We start from the raw sequence: 22,724 nt of genomic DNA, 5'->3' as shown, positions 1-22,724 counted from the left end.
ATCTTATCTAATCTAACTCTTTTAAACCTTTTTTTTTTAAATCATTTTATTGATGATTAAAAGCTTCAAGGAAAGTAGCAGACCTGTCAGACACATCCATCACAATGCTTTCTTGCATTTTTCTTGTACTACTTTTTTAGACATTATTTTATACTTGCCTATAAAAGCTGAATAACATACAATCTATCTAAGTGGTGTTCAGACAGATTCATGGGTCTGGTGTTTTAATGCTTAAACTTTCATGGGCCAGTGGCTGCTCGTAAATGAATCATTCATACTGGCGTGTCTGTCTGCTCTCCCTGACACGCCATCCATCCTATTGTCTCTCTGAAACCCCCGTTTTGTTGAATAACAAGAATTCCCTCTCCCTGTTAGGGAGTTCAGTGTATGGCCATCATCAGATGCGGGGTACCATGGTAATGGTCTGTCCCACATCCATAGGCTCATTAAAATGTCCCCGCCTTTTCTACTGGATGAGGTCATTTAATTAAGATGTACAGTTGCTCCACTGAACTGTTTAAGTCAGGGAATCATGGTTAGAACACAATCCATGTTAGCATAATGTTTAAACAAATGCACTTAAAGACTGAGCACCCAGATCTCTAAAGATAAAGCTGCTTGGCTGGTGTTCATCAGGTCTCTGAAACCTCTTTAAATATTCAGTGAACGATGTAGCTGTAGGCTTTTGTTTATCAAAACAGCAGGTTGGCTTGTGCTAAATAATGGATGAACCTTGTTTGTTGCTGTTGTTTTTCTTTCTACTGCATATTGAGTGTCATGCAAAAACATTCATGCTGCATTCGTCTTTTTTTTTTTTTAATGGGCTTAAATGTATTTGGATCAAGGAGCAAAGTAAACTTTTCCAATAACTAACCTTTGCTATTTTGGTCTTTTTCTAGTATTTGAGATACTTATGTAAAGTACACTATAAATAATATTTGTCCGCATTATCACGCATTATCTTTTAAATGATTATTTTAGCTTCCTTTCATTGGCTTCCAGTTAAATCCAGGATATAATTTAAACCCCCCCTTCTCACATATGAAGCCTTAAATAATCAGGCACCATCTGACATCAGCATAGAATAAAATTAAACTTTATTGTCATTACATTTTCACAAGTACAAAGCAACGAAATTAACTCTCTGCATTTAACCCATCCTCTTGGGGAGCAGTGGGATGCCAATGTGCGGCTCCCGGGAGCATTGTGTGCGGTTAAGGGTCTTGCTCAAGGACCCAGAGTGGCAGTCCAGAGTGGTAGTGGGGCTTGAACTCCAAGCGCAATCCCCTAACCAACAGGCCACCACTCTCTGAGATCTGATTGTTCCTTATTTTCCTAACAGAGCACTTCGCTCTCAATCTGCAGGTTTACTAATGGTTCCTAGAATTTCTAAAAGTAAAATGGGAGGCAGATCTTTTAGTTATCAGGCTCCTCTCCTGTGGAACCAACTACCAGTTTTAGCCTTTGAGGCAGACACCCTGTCTACTTTTAAAGCTAGGTTGAAAAGTAAAGGCGTTCCTTTTTGACAAAACTGACATAGTGGTTCAGGTTATCCTGAGCTATCTCTATATTTATGCTGCTATGGGCTTAGACTGCTGGAGGACATAGGGACCACTTTTCATCTTGCTTTTTCATTCTTTCCCTTTTCTTCCATTCTGCTGTATCTATTCAATCCCTAACTTTATATTCTCTCTTTTTTTTGCCATCATTGTAACTTTGTCTTGTCTGTTCCTGTTTTACTGTGAATCTTTCTTGGAGGGAAAGCTATCAGCTGGGCTGCTGCCATTACCACTTCTGATTGTAGATGATAGAGTTGGGCCTGTTTTTCAGTCCAAACTGAGTCAGAGCCTATCTGCATAACTGTTTCTTTCTTAGACAGTACCGCCTGGGGAGCTAGTTTACCGTTAGCCACTCTAATATAGAAGGTATTTATAGATCAGTGCTTCTATGTTTTTTTGTATATCTGCTTCTGTCTCCTTAAAACCCCACTTGGGCTCTTTAGCAGGTCGCTCACACTGAGCCCGTTTCTGCAAAGCGTTTCTTGTTGTTAAAAGGGAGTTTTTGCTCTCCACTGTTACCACATGCATGCTCAGTGTGAAGGATTGCTGTAGAGCAGGCTTGCTCAGTGTTGGTCCCATTTCCTGCCGGTTTTAGAGGTTTCCTGCTTCAGCACCTCTGATTTCCATAGGTAGCTGATTAACAGGCTCTGCTAAGATGGAATCATTAGAATCAGCTCTGCTTAAGCTGGGAAAACTCTAAAATCTAGGGGACAGCGGCTGTAGATTCCATGACAAATTTTAAGTTAATGTCTACCGTCTCTACCTGCTCATTTAGTACAGAATCCTGCAAAGTCAGTGAGTTGATGCAATCAGCTGGTTTTCCTTAGAGAGGAAACTTTTAACCATTCTGACTCATCAGGTTGAATTGTCTCTGTAATGTGCTTTGAGATGAATTAGGGCTAAATAAAGACAAATAATTGAATTATTATTATTACCTCAATCTTAATAGAACTTGATCTTTCTTTTCCAGTCATTCTATAACTGCTAGTCGCACCAAGAATTTTAGAAGATTAGCCACAAAATAACCACTTATTGCAGGTGCTTTTGTTCTTTGCCAATGCAATTTAGGATTCTTATTCGGATTCTTGTGCATATATTATTTCTAATATATAAACTACATTTTTAAAGGATCCAGAGTTCTCCTCATGGTGTCTGAGAATCACTGTTTTAGGTCAAAGCATATTCAGGTTTAAAAATGTCTCAATCCAAGTCCAGAGAAAAATCTTATTAAGAATCTGCGCCACTCCCTGTTTTCAAAATACTGCTTTTAGAACCGTGTTCTTTTTCTCTGACTTTACTACATTTTACTGGTGTCTTAATATTAATTAGTTAATTAATTAATTATCTTAATCTAAGCAACTATTCTCAATAGAAAAATCTGATTCTAACACTGCTAGTCAATTTTCTTTTAACAGATTGAACTTATGTGGAGCAGATTCTTTTAACTTATTGCTGTAAGCAATGAAAAGAATTTGTAAATTGACATATAAAAAATATAATCCAGAAGTAAAATTTGTAAAATTTTCTTTATCAAAAAAGATTTCAGAGTAACTTTGCTGTTTTCTGAGAGATTTACTTTTTTCACATTTTAGTTTTGTGAAATGTTCTTTTCCCCCAAATTTTAGAACAGCTTTTTTTTCTCCTCGTCAGACTGAGCTTTACAGATCGCAGACCTTGAGGCCTGCTTTCCTCTGGGGTGACGGCAGAGATGCATTTCTATTGTTCAGCATTCAAAAGGAACGATTGTATTTGGCTTTAAGTAAAAAGAATATGATAGTTAAAAATCGTTCTGAAAAATACAAATATTAGAAAATTTAATTAAACAACATAAATTGGGGGATTTTTTTTTACATCACTAGTGGCTCGTTTTTTTTAACAGAAGGCTGACAGGAAATAGCCTCATGAGACCATCCTGATCCCGCGAGCTTTCAAGGTTTCACTCGCAGATCAGTCTGGAGACTCTCCGTTGAAGAAAATTTGGAGCCGTTCACCAAACGAACGTCCAATCAGCGTTGGCTTTGAGGCGGGTTGAGGTGTGACGCAACGAGAAGCGCGACAGTTCAGTCTAAAGAACATGGCGGCTTCAGCCGATGAAACTAGCGTTAGCGTGGCTATCGAGCAAGTTTTATCGGAATTACAGAGTATTTCTTCACTGAAAGAAGAGCAAAACACTGCTCTGGAGGCTTTTCTCAGAGGAAAAGATGTTTTTGCTCTTCTCCCGACTGGTTTCGGCAAAGTTTGATCTATCAATTGGCTCCTCTTCGTCGTCGCTCTGTTACGTCATATGGTTCGTTGATCTGATTGGTTTATTTAGCCCGTCTATCACCAACATAGGCCAATCAGCTAACCAGGATTTTCGCCCCTTCCCAAAATTACTTCAACGGAAGGTTTCCAGATGGATATGTGGAGCAAATCCATCTGGCGAAGTCAGGGGATTTTTTACAGCACTAGTGGCTCGTTTTTTTTAACAGTAGGCTGACAGGAAAGGGGGTTTTTTGAGAGAGGGGGAGAGACATGCGACAAAGGACCAAGGACTCCATACATGGGTCATGTTCGCTAACTTCGCGCAACCAACGCATGCCCGCATTTTTATATATTTTTTTTTTAATTACTATTGATAAAAAAATCTTCTTTACTTGCAACAATATTGATACAAATTTTACTCCATAGAACAACATAAGAACAGGAACTACATAAAAAACAGAGTTATACCCTATCCTCCTGGGTGTTTTCTTTGTCTTACAGCCTCCTGTCCAAAGAATAAAATATTCCTCCACCTGCAGTAACACTTTTCATAGTGTAGAGACACACAGCGGGATTGAAGATGTACTGGAGCTCATCTGACAGCTTTAAGGTTACATCTGAGAAACATCCTATTGTCTCTGGTCTTCCCCTCAGTAACCAGCGGTTTATCTGACCTGTCGACTGGAAGACTCCAGGGTTGCACTGGCAGTAGCGCGAAGCAAACGCCTCCATCATCCGGTCAATCTTCTGGGCTTCACCTGGCAGTCGGAAACTCCATAGGAACTGCCTAAAACGGAGAGAAAATGACAGGAGTAGCACCATGTGTCTAATGCCAGGCCTTTCTTCTCTGAACATTGGAGGGAATCAAGTCTCCTCACCGCAGCGCTTGGACGAGGTTCAGGTCTGCAAACTCATGCAGCTCCACAAAGGCCTGAAGAACCTTGATATTAAAGTCATCCCTAGGTCAAAAAAAAGAGAGAGTTTACAGTTTGATCTCAGACAGGTGAAGGGATTCATCCAGGAGGGGCCATATAAATGTAAAGCAGGAGACAAGCTAGAAAATTAGCATGATTTTCGCTGCATTCTTGTCGTATTTCTGTCAGACGATCTGTGCGTCTGGAAGCAATTGAAACAGCCGGCTGAGTTGGAGGAGGTGGGCGGGTAGATGGAGAGTATTTGATTGAGATGGAAAAAAACATGCACCAAGCTGAGGTTTCTTTCTTTGTCAGAACTTTGTTTAGGACTCTGAGAATTGCTCTCTGATCACATTTACAGCAAACAGGAATCGCAATCCTTTGCCTGCTTGTCTTCAAACCAAATCAAAGCTGTTCTGACAGAGATGTTTGTGTTTTATGAGGCCTTGTTCATCTGAAGACGGCAACAATCCCTCATTACAATAGCATTCTGTAATTTATTTGGAGGAAGACTGGGGAGTTTGTGTCTGTAACGCTGCAGCCTTTATTGCTCAGTCACACCCAAAGACGCTGGTCCTCTGAGGGTAGACACATATTTCCAGACGCTGTTATTGCAAAGGAGGGTCTGGGAGGAGGGCTGTTTGTAAAGCTGGAGGTAATATACTAATATATACGATGTTGTGTGAGATGACAGTGAGTCTATTATACAAAGTAAAACTTATTTGCATGGTTCCCTGTTTCCAATCTTCACCTCTGCTCGGCATGTCATGATAGGCCCCGGCTTCTTGCATCAGTTTCATTAGAGGTAATTAGTGGGTGCAGACCCTCAGCTGGTGTTTATTGTGGCTTTAGTGGGTAGGTGGGCCTCTTTGGTGCTTTCCAGTGAATAAAGCTTTCAGTAAATCATAAAGTTTTAGAGTGATGCAAAAAGCAGTAGAAGCACCCAGACAACTTAAAGCAAAGGGATGTGATGGCCCTTACAGTTGGTACGAACTCCATTCATCAGCACCGGCCATGAGGCAGTCTACCATGAGCGTGTGAAATTTACTGGAATCTTAATAAAAGATTGGATTCAAACCTCCAACGTTATAGCTCCTATCCATTCACCTTTCTTGAAGGGATAGGAGCTATATATTTCTATTACGACTCAGTTTCCTTAGAAAGAAAATCTGTCTGGATGATTTGATAGATTTGTCTCCCTAAAGTGCATTAAAAAGATGTGTTGTAAACTGGCACTATATAAATAAACTGAATTGATTTTATTCCTGTTTTTTTTTTGCAGGGTTGAGACTGTATATTAAAAAGATTTCCAAATGTTGAGCTACATTTTTCTAACCTCGTGAGACCATCCTGATCTCGCGAGCTTTCAAGGTTTCACTCGCAGATCAGTCTGGAGACTCTCCGTTAAAGAACATTTGGAGCCGTTCACCAAACGAACGTCCAATCAGCGTTGGCTTTGAGGCGGGTTGAGATGTGACTCAACGAGAAGCGCGACAGTTCAGTCTAAAGAACATGGCGGCTTCAGCCGATGAAACTAGCGTTAGCGTGGCTATCGAGCAAGTTTTATCGGAATTACAGAGTATTTCTTCACTGAAAGAAGAGCAAAACACTGCTCTGGAGGCTTTTCTCAGAGGAAAAGACGTTTTTGCTTTTCTCCCGACTGGTTTCAGCAAGAGTTTGATCTATCAATTGGCTCCTCTTCGTCGTCGGTCTGTTAGTACGTCATATGCTTCGTTGATCTGATTGGTTTATTTGGCCCGTCTATCACCAACATAGGCCAATCAGCTAACCAGTATTTTCGCCCCTTCCCAAAATTACTTCTTCGGAAGGTTTCCAGATGGATATGCGGAGCAAATCCAGCAAACCCATCTGGCGGAGTCAGGTTAACATTTTTCTAGAACAGTGATCTTATTTTTTTATTTCTCTGCATAACTAATAATAATAAACACATCTCTTTAGAGTGAGAAAGTCCAAAGTTTTTCAAATGATGGCTCAGCCACATGCCTTTTATTCATGTTTCTGTCTCACTGAGAGGAAATGTTGTGTTTGAAAATTATCCTTTCTCGTTTTTTAACGATCAGATGTCCCTCTGCACCTGAGACTCATTTAAAATGCATGACTCACTTATAAATATGTAAATGAGCCCCTCCCCCGTTCAAACAGCCTGCCTGTTTACAGCTGCTCTTTATTTACTCTGTTCACTTTTTCTAATCTTGTTCGCCTAACAAATGTGCGACTATCCTATGATAGATTTACAGATTTTCTTTTATTATTGAACAGAACATAATAATCCTTCCTAGCTGATGTTTATTTTCTACTTGTTTTAATAAATATCACTAAACTGTTACAAGTATATGACAAAAAAGGGTAATCTCTTCATTATTAAATCCATATTTACAGAGAACATTTTCAGATTTTACCTTTGAAAGCAAATTGAAACAGTGTCTTTAAACTAAACAGCGTGGCTGTGCTGTAGGAGGTGGAAGTTGGATGTTAGTTTTGGTAGTCCCGACAGTTTTTGTTAAACTTTGCATTTTATGTTCTTTTGCTCAACATCTATGGCGTAATAGAAATGTTGAATTATTTCAGAAGCAGCTTGTAGTTTTAACGGTCTGTCGGAAACAGTCAGAGATGCACAAAGAAACCCACCAAGGATCAAAACCGGATCATTTTACTGGCTAATCAGATAATATGTCGAATGTTCCAAAGGTTTGTGTTCCCCAAGTGCTTTTCTAGTTTCAAATCAAAGCATTTGCAACATTTAAACCCTGCACATATGTGTGTATTTTGTTCTTTTCTCGTAAATCAATTTTCTGGCTGCATCTGTGACTCACTCTGTATGTAAATTAAAAAATTAAACATGTCAACTGTTAAACATTAAAGACTTTTTCTTTCCTGTTTAATAACAGTGGTGCCTGAGGTGTGAGGACTCAGATGGATCTACTGCTTAGCAGGTTTAAATCCACAGGGAGTGGAAAATATGAAGCTATATGAACACCCACATCGTCTCAGAGCTTCTTCCTAAAGGAGCTTAATCATGTTCTCATTAATTAGTTCATATACTGGATGATTTTCCTCTTTAATCACAAAGTTGGGGATAATCTCATGTATAGAGGAATTCCTCCTCACCGCTCGCCCAAGTAGTCCCCAATGACGGTCTTGTTGAGGCCCTCGCCCTTGTAGAGGAACTGGGCGATGTCTTCTGGGGTGTTCTGAAGGAGGTCGTTCTCCAGCAGGAACTGGATTCCCTGCAGGAGAGGAAAGGAGATCCTTTTATTTCGCTCCAATGTGAGTGACGGGAAATGACAGAGTTGGTCGCTGTGCGTCGCTGCACAGGGGAGCAGCTCATTTACAAGCTGGGCACAAACTGGAGGCGTCAGGTAGAGCCAGAGCTGCCTACCTTTTTAGGATCCATGTTAAACTTCTTCCTTCCCATTGCAATCTGTTTGTTCCTCTGGGATGTTTTGCTGGAACACAAACAAAAATGTTGGAGTAAACAGTGACATAGCATTTATTAAATAAATTATAACCTGTGCAGTGCATGAACTGCATTAACTGAATCTGTTCCTATTTTTAGTGAATGGTGAACTGAACGGATCAGTTTTAAAGTAATGAACGTGAAGGATAGCAACGTCACTAAGAATAATGAGCGACACACACAGCTCACCTTCCTGTTCAATTAATAATGACCCCTTTTATTACATATTACAACAAACAGCCTGATGGAGCAGACCAGCATGTCTACTGCTAGTATTAGTCTGCTCCATTCTGACTCATCTACTGGTATATCTGATGCCCTTTTAGCAGAGCGCTTGGCAAAATTTTACGATCTAACAAAAGAAGACTTGGACAGAAAAAAAACCTCTGATGTTTTTGTGCAAACTGTGCCCATCTGGACTTAAACAAGTCCGAACATCAGCCACGTCCACTTCAAATTTAAAGCAACACATTAAGTTAAAGCATCTGAGCAATCATGGGAAATATCGTATCATTTTGGATCCAGATCTTTTCAGCAGAACCTGAATGTTTCTGTATGTTTCTGTGTAATTTGGCTAAATAAAGGCTTTACTGCACATCCAGTAAACCTGGACTCCATCCAGGATTTTCCCTTACTTTCCATTTATTATGATCAAACATTTAAAGGGTGAAATATGAGGTTCTATTGTGGAGGATTGTGGCATAATTTACCAAATTAACTAAATCATTTTTATTTTTATTTTTGTTTTATTTTATTTATTTATTTCGAACAGACAGTAAAAACAATCAAGAAAGAAAAAAATTTGAATGAAACAAACTTAAGAATGAAAATATAAAACTAATTATTTTGCCCATGTGACATGCAAATTTTATATTTTCTGTTGGAAAAGGAGCAGGTAGAAGATACATCTTATAATGTCCTGCCCCTTTCCTGCTTGTCAATTTATCATCAATTAACTGTCAAAACATCAAAAAACCAAAAAAACACTTGTTTCCATTCCACATGATGATGTTTAGCCATGTACAATTATTTTAAGTACTATTTATGTCATCAATTACATTATAGACTATTAAACAGTCATCTTATATAGCGTATTTTGAAATGAGCTCTGTTTTAATCAGTTTTTTTATTTGGTTTGCATTTATCATTTCTTTAAACTGGTCATTCAATCCATTCCAGACATTTACTCCAAACACAAATAAACAAAAACTCTTTCTGGTTGTTCTAAAGTGTTGTTTTTTAAAGTATCCTTCACCTCTTAGATCAGACTTAGACTTAGACTTCTTTATTTGTCATTTTGTATGCACAGGGTGCATACAGAACGAAATTGCGTTACATACAGCTTATGAACGTTGCATTGATATTTCAAATGGCACAAGTTATAGAAAAATACAAAAAGTGCAGCAGGAAGCAGATCATAACCCCCTTCTCTGACACCAAACATTTCCTGTATATTGTGTGGAAGTTTTTGATTTAGGACCTTAAACATGAATTGTGAAGTTCTAAATATTACCAGGTCCCGGAATTTCAGTATATTTGAGCAATTTAAGTGAACTATGAACGTGAGCTAGTTCATTTTCATCTGTGTGAAATTAACTTTGAACTCGTTCTTTTAAATCATGAACTGGCTTTGCTCCTGTAGTTATTATATTTCAGATCAAACAGATCAGTATTCTAATAATATAAGCATTTAGCAGCCGGCTGCTTCTATGATTAATTATCATGATTAATTTTGCTCAGATTTTTGCTTCAGGTGAAATTTAATGGGAGGTTTTGAATTTTTACATTTTCCCTCCCATTTTCTTGCTAAAATGTGTAAAATGCTGGGCTTCTGTTTTATAGCCTGACCTGGATGTGCTTTAGTCTTCATTATACTGGTTGTTCACCAGAGTTCTCCCCCGTTATCTAACTCTGAACACCTCCTACGCTAAGATAATACTATTTACTGACCAGGAAACTGAATATTCACTAGAATTTTATTTTGCATTTTTAAAAATGATTATGTGCAACAGAATGAAATTTGAACGCTGTAGAAATTTCCTTCCACATCATGATGTTGAGTTACTGTTTTTTTTATCTATTGCATTAAATCGCATTGAAATACATTAGATCTCGTGGTTATTAAAGAACAAAATGTCAAATTATTAACATTTTACAACAGATTCACCTCAGAACTCTTGTGCAAAATTGTTCTAGATGATTTTTACTCTAGGAAACATTTTTATTTTGCTGAGAAATATTGAATTGCTACAATTATAAACTAGAATACGGTTTCATACCAGGCATTACGAAGAATGATGGTACTTTGTGTTCCAGTTTTCAGAATCATTTTACATAAAACCTATAAACACACAGAGTGGATGTTGGTGTTTACAGAAAATAAGTAAGCATACTGAATGGTGACGTTCAACCTACCTTTCTCCGACACACGTCAGCTGTTCGATCTCTGTCATGACCTCTGAGATCTCAAATTTCAACCTCTGGGAGAAAAAAACAGAAACATCCAGTCGGTGTTTTCTTCATGTCAAAAGAAGGAAGTGGGAAATAGTGACAGCACTAAATATGAACCCTCCGTACAGGACCAGCACAGGACCAAACACCAGTTTAAATGAGCAAACTGGGAGTGCAAAGAGCCACTGTTGAGCTATTTGCATTATCAACAGCATGCAAATGGAGACACAGAGCTGCAGCAGAGACACAGAGCAACTGATTCTGACCAAAGACTATTTTACTAAATAAGCACCAAGGAGGAAACTGGAGCCAATGACTTGGTCAGTCTGTGTGAACACGGTGACTGCAGGTTTCTGGAAGAGTTTTTATGGCCAGCCAGAGCAATGTAAATAAAAATCTTCTAAATGAATTGAAACTCACAAGGCCCAACTATTGCAGGGATATAAATAAAATAAAGAACAAGCATGAGAGATTCTCATAATGTATCCTGTTTTCAAAAAAAAGGCAAAAGCAGACATAAAACTCTGATTGTTTTAGTTTGAACAAATATTTAATTTGTTTTTCTTATAAACAAAAGAGTCAATAAAAAGGGGCACCATCCTGAGTTTGATTGTTTAAATAGTATCATTTGATCAAGCCTTGTTTAACAGTCAACACAGTAAAATAGCACCATGTCTGGTCAATATTGGTATCAGCAATAATAAAAGCTGCAGTACAACATCCTTAAAGGAATAGTACACCCAAAACATGATTAGCCTTCATTTTCTACTCACCCCCATGCTGAACAACACTCTGGAGTACTTTTTTGATATCTCAAAGGCATCTGGAGATCTGGGAGGCTTCTTGCTGTCTGCTGACATTCAAATAATGGAGGTCTATGGCGCCCGAGGCAGAAAGGTCCATAAAAGTCCACAAGAAACGTGTCAATATTCCTCCATACTGCTCGTCCAATGTATTCCAAGTGTCCTGAGTGGGTAGCGTCCATAATTTACTCGAAACGGAGTCATTTAGAATGTTTTTAGAGCATAAACAGTAGTGTATAGGATTACCTAAAAGCGCGTTCACGAGTCTACAGAAACCGCAGCAGACCAAACCAGACGAAAGTGCGCATTCAGCTCGGCAAAGAACTCATGCTCTTCCTCAACACTGAAGTCCTCAGACATTTTTCTTTCGTTGTTTCTTTCTTTGCACAGGTAAACAGCACATTTCTTCTTCTACGCTTTCATTATCGGCAGAGCAGACGCTGACGGTTTCCGTAGACTTGTGAACGCGCTTTTAGGAAATCCTATACACTACTGTTTATGCTCTAAAAACATTCTAAATGACTTTGTTTCGAGTAAATTCTGGATGCTACCCACTCAGGACACTAGGAATACATTGGACGAGCAGTATGGAGGAATATTGACACGTTTTTTGTGGACTTTTATGGACCTATCTGCCTCGGGCGCCATAGACCTCAATTATTTGAATGTCAGCAGACAGCAAGAAGCCTCCCAGATCTCCAGATGCATTTGAGATATCAAAAAAGTACTCCAGAGTGTTGTTCAGCATGGGGGTGAGTAGAAAATGAAGGCTAATCATGTTTTGGGTGTACTATTCCTTTAATGAAACAACGGACGTTATTGTTTTGTAAAAACTAACTGATTATGAAATTGTACATAATAAGAAAAGCAGAACAGCCCCTTCTACCAAAAGTTTTTTATTTTGGGCCCAAACAGGTTTTGTTTATTGTCTGTTTGCTGATCGTGACAAGATTTTTCTCTCTGGATAAATAAAGGTTATATTCATACAAACACAAAGTAAAATAAACAGAATAAGATAAAAACAACACCTCAGATTGTTAAAAATACTTTTCACAAGAATGCAAAGGTAAATACCCAATTTTAGAGAGTGAACAAATGATTTCACAGAATTAGATTTTTGATTCTTTCTTTAAAAGCTCAAACCTTAATAGAAATATTAGAGGAAGTTCCTCATGTTTCACTTTTTCCCCTTTCAGATCACATCTGAGCATTTTTAAATTTTCCTTTAGGAAGAAAAAAATCAACAGATGTGCTTTGACTGGTGATGTTTCTGACCCTCATAGGTACCCTTACTTTCTGATCAGGACTGTAAAACTGTACCTCAATATCATCGAGCAGCTCCCTCTTCCTCCGTCGGATGTTTGACAGCTCATCCCTCTCCTCCAGGGACAGATCCTCTGGGACTGAAAGACATGATGGGAAAAAATATATAAAACTTCCAGTTTTAATTGCAAACAACTCATAATTCTCTTTCCCTTCAGTACTTGCATTATCTCACAAAGCCACAAAATGAGGATAAAAATGTCGGAAACTTGTCAAGTTAGATGAGAACCAGCGACTAAATTCCTCCCTAAATCCAATCCAGTTCTGAAAAGTTGCAGAAAGAGCTGAAAATCTATTAATGAACCTCACTATGAAGAAGAATAGAGTGAAAAGCTGCAGCTGTTCGACCTCCATCAACTTAAGGAGCAGAAATCAAGAGCCTGGTTGTTCCTTTTAATTAACCGCAGAATCAGGGAAGGCGAAGAGTCTTAATTATTTTCCCATGCCCCTCCCTCCTTCTCCATTTGGCTCAGGGGGAAAGAACTATTAATAAAACTAATCCAGATTAGTTTTTCTTTCATTAAATGTGAATTTGGCAGTTCAACCCAACCCACTACCACTCGGATGCCAACACACTAAGTGTTTTATAGCTCAGAGCAAAAACAGCTAAGAGGAAGGGATGGATTTAACGTGTTCCATTTGCCTCAGTACATATAGTTCAGGTCAGTTGTCCGCTGCACTCTACAAACACTTTGGGACCGGTTCATGGAGCCATCTGCAGGTGCTAAATATTTGCAAACCGGAATTTGAATGCCATTTAAATCCCAACAACTGACACAAAGGCAGACGTTCCCCACAAGGAGCAAATCAGATTAAGCAAATGGGGTCTTTCTATGTGACGCCCTGGTTGTCAGAACTGTGCTGTGGGCCAGAGTGCAGATAAACAGAGCAGGAAAAAGATTCTTAAGGTCTATTATTAGTAAAAGAAACTTAAAAGTGGGTGGATGGTATGAAAAAAGGCAAACAGACAAGGAAGAACCAGTTGAAACAAAGATGAACCAGTGAAAAACAAAAAGGGAATAACAAAGTAAAGACGAACACGGGAGCAGGTGATGAAGGAAACACAGGTGAACTGAATCTGCTGATTTACTGAAGGCTGTGACTGAGGCACAAATGTTTAAACAGGGGTAACACCAGGGGAACATATTTAATTATATAAACATAATCAATAAGGAAAGAAAAGATAAAACCCCCAAAACCCTAAGAAATAAGCGTGAAACATAGATGAGAAAATAACTCACAAAAGGTAAACGAGCCAAACTATTATGGCAAATCTCTTAATTAACAAAATATATAACATGTTTAAGGCAGAACAAAAACTTATACAATAATTAATAAGAATAGAAAACAAATATAAGTGGGAACTAACATGTAAAAGAAATTCAATAAATCAGCAGAATCCCCAAACCCCGATCCTGTAGCACAAACATGGAGAGGCCAACCCATTCTTATGGAGATTAAATAAAGATTACAGCCAAAGAAAAACGAGTGTAATTTAATAAACAAACAAAATGATCAACTGCTCATACAAGCAGCTCACTGAGCAAAGGTTAAGGTGGTTTTATAAAGAACAGAATCCAAATGTCATGACAGAGGCTTTACGCGCTAAGGTAAAAAACAAAAATAAAAAACACAACTCATGATGTGTCATGGACAGCGACAGCAGTGTGGTGGCCGATGGGGGCCGCCGCCCCAAAGGCTCCGCTGCCTCAGATCTTCAGCCTCATCAGGAGTGGTAGAATTCAGCATCAGAAGAGGAATAATTAAACAAAAAAATTAAGTCTTTAACTATGATTTAGAAAAGTAGATACTTTTTACCCTCAACATTACAATCAGTAGCAATATGTGTAATTAAAGTAATTATCAAAGACTTAAAGAAAAATCTAAACTTGATAATTTCTGGGTTTCTTGCTAAACAGAAAGGTTAAAAAACTAGAACCATGTTTAAATTCTTTAAAATTACTCCTGATGTCAGGTAAATGCTGATTTTAGGGGGATCTAAATAAATCCAGGTCAATAAATTGATGCATGTAGTTTAACAAATAACACCAAAGGGCTTCCTCACCCTCTTCATAGTGCTGATTAGCAGCAGATACAGGATAGAGTGCAGTGGGATTTCCTCTGGCCAGCAAAGGGCCATTTGAATGAACAATGGTGGACGATACGAAAACAAAGACGTGAATTAGCGCTGCCGACTCCGGGCTCTTCTCTGCTCTCATGTAACAACTGTGAGTGTTGGGACGGGGCTTTAAAGCCAATTAGAGCTTTCAGAAAGTTTTAAGGCTGTTCCCCTCTTTGATGCTGCACTTAAGGAATTGCTTCTAAACTCTTATCCCACTGCACTTACATTAAAAGCAGAAAGAAACTTTAGTCAATTCATCCCACAGGGTTGGGCTACAGCTACAGATAATTAGGCCAACCGGATCTAACTAGGCTTAAATGTCCCGTTCTAAAGTTGAACAACAATGAAGCGCTCAAAGGCGGAGGACTATCTAGAGGTCAGGGGGTCCATGGAGAGTTGTTTCCTGCATGTGTGTCTAAATGCTTTGGCTCCAGCTGCACAGCTATCACTGCCCGCCCCGTAAACACGTTTTGTGTCAGAAATCCAGGCCTGCTTCAGTCTAAATTTAAGGAAAATGACCACTGTAATCACAAACCAGAGGAGTTCAAACTGACCTTAAGCATATTTTAACCTCTAATTGATTCGTCGATCAGATAAGATTTATTTGCCCCACAAGCCTTAACTTGTGTAATTTATTGAGTAATTTACAAAAAGTGAATGCTACATTAAGTAGAAGCTGTTAATCATAACAAACTTAGTATTTTATATAAAAGTTGAGTCAAATAGGCATTATAGACAAATATGACCTAGATGTGAGAGTTATTGATTTGTGCTGAATAATCAAAAAAGAATCATCAAACCAGAATGATATAATTAAGATCAGAGAAGGAGCCAGTGAGACACAAGGTAGTTAAAACTGAATCCAACTTTTTGCAGCTGAAGGAATTTAATTATCAGGACATAAAATCAGAACATACACTATATTGCCAAAAGTATTTGCTCACCTGCCTTGACTCACATATGAGCTTAAGTGACATCCCGTTCCTAATCCATAGGGTTCAATATGACGTCGGTCCACCCTTTGCAGCTAGAACAGCTTCAACTCTTCTGGGAAGGCTGTCCACAAGGTTTAGGAGTGTGTTTATGGGAATTTTTGACCATTCTTCCAGAAGCGCATTTGTGAGGTCGCACACTGATGTTGGACGAGAAGGCCTGGCTCTCAGTCTCCGCTCTAATTCATCCCAAAGGTGTTCTATCGGGTTGAGGTCAGGACTCTGTGCAGGCCAGTCAAGTTCATCCACACCAGACTCTGTCATCCATGTCTTTATGGACCTTGCTTTGTGCACTGGTGCACAGTCATGTTGGAAGAGGAAGGGGCCAGCTCCAAACTGTTCCCACAAAGTTGGGAGCATGGAATTGTCCAAAATGTCTTGGTATGCTGAAGCATTCAGAGTTCCTTTCACTGGAACTAAGGGGCCAAGCCCAGCTCCTGAAAAACAACCTCACACCATAATCCCCCCTCCACCAAACTTTACACTTGGCACAATGCAGTCAGACAAGTACCGTTCTCCTGGCAACCGCCAAACCCAGACCCGTCCATCAGATTGCCAGATGGAGAAGCGCGATTCGTCACTCCAGAGAACGCGTCTCCACTGCTCTAGAGTCCAGTGGCGGCGTGCTTTACACCACCGCATCCGACGCTTTGCATTGCACTTGGTGATGTATGGCTTGGATGCAGCTGCTCGCCCATGGAAACCCATTCCATGAAGCTCTCTGCGCACTGTTCTTGAGCTACATGAAGTTTGGAGGTCTGTAGTGATTGACTCTGCAGAAAGTTGGCGACCTCTTCGCACTATGCGCGTCAGCATCCGCTGACCCCGCTCCGTCAGTTTACGTGGCCTACCACTTCGTGGCTGAGTTGCTGTCGTTCCCAAACACTTCCATTTTCTTATAATACAGCTGACAGTTGACTGTGGAATATTTAGGAGCGAGGAAATTTCACGACTGGATTTGTTGCACAGGTGGCATCCTATCACAGTTCCACGCTGGAATTCACTGAGCTCCTGAGAGCGACCCATTCTTTCACAAATGTTTGTAAAAACAGTCTGCATGCCTAGGTGCTTGAATTTATACACCTGTGGCCATGGAAGTGATTGGAACACCTGATTCCAATAATTTGGATGGGTGAGCAAATACTTTTGGCAATATAGTGTATATTATTAACAGGTAAAAAAATGATCAAATTAAACCAAAACAAATGTGTGAGTAACGAGGTATGCACCATCAGTCCTATTAGACCGTATTTCACATCATTGTGAAGGATCTTTGCCCCGTTTGCTTTACTACTTTGGTTTGTTAAAGGAATAGTACACCCAAAACATGATTAGCCTTCATTTTCTACTCAACCCCATGCTGAACAACACTCTGGAGTACTTTTTTGATATCTCAAATGCATCTGGAGATTTGGGAGGCTTCTTGCTGTCTGCTGACATTCAAATAATGGAGGTCTATGGTGCCCGAGGCAGAAAGGTCCATAAAAGTCCACAAAAAACGTGTCAATATTCCTCCATACTGCTCGTCCAATGTATTCCAAGTGTCCTGAGTGGGTAGCATCCAGAATTTACTCGAAACGAAGTCATTTAGAATGTTTTTAGAGCATAAACAGTAGTGTATAAGATTTCCTGAAAGCGCGCACATGCGCGCTCACGACGCTACGGAAGCCGGCAGACCAAACCAGATGAAAGTGCGCATTCAGCTCGGCAAAGAACTCATGCTCTTCCTCAACACTGAAGTCCTCAGACATTTTTCTTTCGTTGTTTCTTTCTTTGCACAGGTAAACAGCAAATTTCTTCTTCTACGCTTGCATTATTGGAAGAGCAGACGCTGAATGCGCACTTTCATCTGGTTTGGTCTGCCGGCTTCTGTAGCGTCATGAATGCGCAGGTGCGCGCTTTCAGGAAATCCTATACACTACTGTTTATGCTCTAAAAACATTCTAAATGACTTCGTTTCGAGTAAATTCTGGACGCTACCCACTCAGGACACTTGGAATACATTGGACGAGCAGTATGGAGGAATATTGACACGTTTTTTGTGGACTTTTATGGACCTTTCTGCCTCGGGCACCATGGACCTCCATTATTTGAATGTCAGCAGACAGCAAGAAGCCTCCCAGATCTCCAGATGCATTTGAGATATCAAAAAAGTACTCCAGAGTGTTGTTCAGCATGGGGGTGAGTAGAAAATGAAGGCTAATCATGTTTTGGGTGTACTATTCCTTTAAGGTTTGTCACAAAATTTGAACCAGACTTGCAGAGATTAAATATATTTATATTGTTCCAATGTCCCTTAAAGGTATAGTAGAGGATCTTTGCAAATTTTTGAAAATTTGCTCAGATTTTTGCTTCAGGTGAAAGGTCATGGGAGGTTTTTAATTTTTACATTTTTCCCTCCCATTTTCTTGCTAAAACGTTTCAAATGCTGGGCCTCTGTTTTACAGCCTCACCTGGATGTGCTTTAGTCTTCATTATACTGGTTGGTCACCATTGTTCTCCACCGTTATCTAACTCTGAACACCTCCTACCAGGTGTTCAGATATTTAATCTGAACACCAAGTTCAGATTAAATATCTGAACAGTAAAACAGAGCTTTTTACACAACTTTAACCTGTGTAAAATGCATGTACGGTAGATCGCATCAGAGCGTTGGGCCGCAAATGCATCGTGAACTATGAACTCACACTGTACGTACAGTGTGAGCTGTAGCTGTGTGCAATGACTGAAAAACAAAATGCACAGTGTATGCCCGGATTTAGCACTCTAAAGATGATTTTTAGCCTTCCTGCTGTAATTAATGTGAGTTTTTAGCTGCTGGGAATCACTGCAAAGAGTTGCATGTTAGATTATCCTAGTTCTGGTCACATGTCAATCCCCATTAAGGTCATTATTTGGTATCTATATACAGAATTTAAAACAGAAATCTAACTGCCAAACTATGAAGAACTGATTTAAAGTAAACCCAGTAAATCTCCAACCCTCCCTTAATGCTGGCAGGGCTACAAGCAGTGTGTAAGAGGGGAATTATCCAGATCCAGTGGCTTTGAACCAGCAACTTTAACCTGTGTAATGAGTAAAAGTGTATGAGCCGGTAACCCTTGTTACCCAGCTTGGCTTTGGAGCCACCGTGTCACGTGCATGGAGGCGGGAAAGACAAGGACACTTCCTCTGGATCCAGACACTAATCTGAAGCCGACTGTCCCAAATCCCTTTGAGACACGCTCTGCATTACACCGCGGGTCATTTGCACAGACACAGCGACATGTGGTGGGACCGCACATGAGCACGGAGACACCCCAGCCAGCTGGCACTAATCCCACATACACCCGCCCTCCAAGACTCTTCATAAGCCCAGTATGAGTCCGTCAGAGTGGAAGTTCACCATATATACTGCATGTACACAGATGTTCTCCACTTTAACCTACTTTGGTTTAGTAATAAAAATGGTACGCTTTCCATATCAGCAGGGACACCAATCAGGATACAGATCAGTGTATCATAGATTATATCTATGACACTTTATTTTATTTTTTATTGAAAATGTATTTAAAGAGAGCGATAAAAAAATAGTTTTGTAGCAGTTTAACAATGAACACTGATGGGGTCAAACGATCAAAGTTTATAAACTTCAAATTTGCAAATAATGTTTCAGATTTTTCCCCTGATTCTTAGTTAAATATAAGGAGCAGCAGCATCATTAAAACCTGAGAGAAAATCTGAAAGAGAGCCGCCGTTGTTACACAGCTATGCAGTTAAACCGAACGCCACTAATATTTTAAAACAAATACAAAATGGTTAAAGATAAACTCACATTAGCTTCAACTTTTAGTTATCACCCCAAACAGTGCAGATAGTTTCACCATTTATTATATTACAAAGGTTTTGAAGCTTCCAAAGTGAACACCTCGGGCTTCATTTTGAACACTTCTCTGATAATAACAGCTGTAATTCTTTTCACAACTATGACAAGAACTTTTTGGAGCTACAATTATCACAACTTTGCATTTTTAATATACCTTAATTGTCCCACAGTGTGGAAATTTGATTCAGTATTTAAACCCTCCTGATGAAACCACTGACGCCTGTCTGGGGAGCAACCTGAGGTTAAAGGTCAAAGGGTGTTCATTTGTCTTTGATTTAATAAATACAGTCAATTTGAACTTTTACAGTTAAATATTTGTTTCTTAGGACAGAACTTGTCCTTGTAACATGATTTACAGTTTAATTTTTGACTTTATACTAATATCAAGTTGCCTTTTGGGATATAGTACACATATACATTTATACACATGGGCGGTTCTAGACAGGGGCCAGTGGGGGCCAGTGCCCCTGTAGATCAAGTCCTGGCCCCTGTTATGGCCCCTGTACTGAAGACATAATACTCAAAGAAATTCTAATGACGATATGGGCTGATATGGGCTTTACAAATTCTGTTTTATTAACTGTTTAAAATAGGGATGCACGATATAATCGGCCCCCTATCGGTATCGGCCTTAAAACTGAATATCGGACATCGGCCACCCCACCGATATTTAACCTGATATTTGATCAGCTTCTGAGTTTCTAAAGTCTTCCTCAAAAACTTCTTTTTTACAGACTTAAAAACTTCTAAAGACGAGGGAAAAAATATTGATACATTAAAATATCCCAATATCTTCATATGCTGATATATTGCCATTTAAAAACACCATATCAATCTCTTTTACTAATGAAATATTGCTATATGTCATCGTTATGCTATGAAATCCCCCGAAAATTCACGAAATTTTGCCATATTTTTATATGTTGATATATTGACGCGGTATCGATCTATTTTACTAACAAAATCTCACAAGAATTTGCAAAATATCACGAGAGTTTGTAACAGAACGATGAAATTTCACGAGATTTTGAAAGTAAAATAGATCGATACCGCGTTTTAAAAATCTATTTGATATCAGCATATGAAAATATATTGGAGTATATTATTTTTCAAAGTGTCAGAAATGGATAACAAAACTGCTATTTTCAATGACTACTTATTTTTGTCCAGCTTTAACATCGGTATCGATATCGGTTATCGGCTACATGAGTTTTAAAATATCGGCATATCGGATATCGGCCAAAATCCCAATATCGTGCATCCCTAGTTTAAAACATAGCATAAGTGGTATTGAGATAGGATCCCAGTTTTCATCTGCTAAATGTTTTTTTCCAAAACAAATGTAAAAAAAAAAAAGCTCCACTTTTTACAGCTAATTTTAACAGTTTTTCTTAAATTTTAATTCAGATTTTATAGACAACTGTAATTTCAACCTAAATTAAGTTAAAAAAAAAGTTAAATTCCTAAATTCTGAATGTATATTGATCTATTAAGACATTTAGGATTTTAATGAAACCTAATTGAATAGAAATTTCACTTCATGCAGCTATCTTAATTTATTTGAATCCCTTGGCCCGTTTTTTTTATCATGCTTTTCTGTGCCCCCATGAAAACACGCTGGCCCCCTCCTGGCCCCCCTGGTACTATGGTCTAGAACCGCCACTGCTTATACATCATACTTGTTGGAAGTGAGGAGTTTGTACTTATGATAACATTGAAATAAACAGAGCTCTGGTATTGGAAAAGCATCTGGATCTGAAAATAACAACTTCAAGTATAAGGATGGGATGGAAGGGAAATATGTGGATCGGTGCATCCCAAGTTAAGGGTCTAATTCAGGGAGCCAGAGGGGCAGATTTTGGGGTCTTGTTTAGAATAAAAGCTCCTTGTTTTAACCCCTCGACCAAATTTACAGGATAGATAAAGAATAGATATTTATTAACACCCCCTTTTCTCTTTCTATTACCAGAAAAAACATGCAAATGACAAAAATACATTTTGATTTTCACACGGGGAAAAAAGCAAATATGTGACGTTGAACCATTTTATCAGATAACTCAATCAGCTCTACCGTCTTAACTTCCTACACACGTGCTACTGATTACTGATATTAAATCGCATTTTACTTAAACATCATATGATGCAGTTTCAGCCTAGATTATCTGATGTTTGCGTTGCAGCTTGTTGGGTAATACTGCAGTATAAAATACCGCGCCTCTGCGTGACTGAAGAGATTTGGGGAGCTAATATGCCCTTTAGTCATTAACCAACTCTGGGGTCACCAGTAGAATCTGGGGCTCTGGGGAGATGGGCCCCCCTGCTCCGATTTGCTGGTTAATCTGCAGTGTTTGAAAGGTCCTCCTGCTGTGCCTGTATTTATGTGGTTTGGTTGCATAGGAGGTGGTCTGTACATTATCTCCTCTTTACATCAAACATCTGCTTAGCATCTGCCCTATATGGCAACCATGGATCCAGGGAAATTGGGGCTTTGCAACCATCAGATGGCAGCGAATGTTCCCCATTTTGAACAATTTGACCGGACCGGAAAGGAATGAAGTTAAAGGAATAGTACACCCAAAACATGATTAGCCTTCATTTTCTACTCACCCCCATGCTGAACAACACTCTGGAGTACTTTTTTGATATCTCAAATGCATCTGGAGATCTGGGAGGCTTCTTGCTGTCTGCTGACATTCAAATAATGGAGGTCTATGGCGCCCGAGACAGAAAGGTCCATAAAAGCCCACAAAAACGTCTCAATATTCCTCCATACTGCTCGTCCAATGTATTCCAAGTGTCCTGAGTGGGTAGCGTCCATAATTTACTCGAAACGAAGTCATTTAGAATGTTTTTAGAGCATAAACAGTAGTGTATAGGATTTCCTAAAAGCGTGTTCACGAGTCTACGGAAACCGTCAGCGTCTGCTCTGCCAATGATGCAAGCGTAGAAGAAGAAATGTGCTGTTTACCTGTG

General features: G+C 39.2%; 1 protein-coding gene across 1 annotated transcript in view; it reads right to left on the bottom strand.

The window, feature by feature from the left end:
• LOC119792875 (cytohesin-3-like) overlaps positions 1 to 22,724 on the bottom strand; it is a 71,106-nt gene that overhangs the window by 27,093 nt on the left and 21,289 nt on the right. The window contains exons 2-7 of the mRNA XM_038299711.1: positions 12,770 to 12,852; positions 10,611 to 10,675; positions 8,118 to 8,184; positions 7,847 to 7,965; positions 4,682 to 4,762; positions 4,478 to 4,590 (exon numbers count right to left, since the gene is read on the bottom strand). Of these exons, the coding sequence (XP_038155639.1) occupies positions 4,478 to 4,590; positions 4,682 to 4,762; positions 7,847 to 7,965; positions 8,118 to 8,184; positions 10,611 to 10,675; positions 12,770 to 12,852 (528 nt within the window). The remainder of the gene's footprint in view (positions 1 to 4,477; positions 4,591 to 4,681; positions 4,763 to 7,846; positions 7,966 to 8,117; positions 8,185 to 10,610; positions 10,676 to 12,769; positions 12,853 to 22,724) is intronic.

This window comes from Cyprinodon tularosa, unplaced genomic scaffold (assembly GCF_016077235.1).
Source record: "Cyprinodon tularosa strain WSP-4 unplaced genomic scaffold, ASM1607723v1 ctg433, whole genome shotgun sequence".
In the NCBI taxonomy this organism is placed as follows: Eukaryota; Metazoa; Chordata; class Actinopteri; order Cyprinodontiformes; family Cyprinodontidae; genus Cyprinodon; species Cyprinodon tularosa.
The sequence above is the reverse complement of the archived record's forward strand: the minus strand, read 5'-3'. Positions and strand labels throughout refer to the sequence as shown.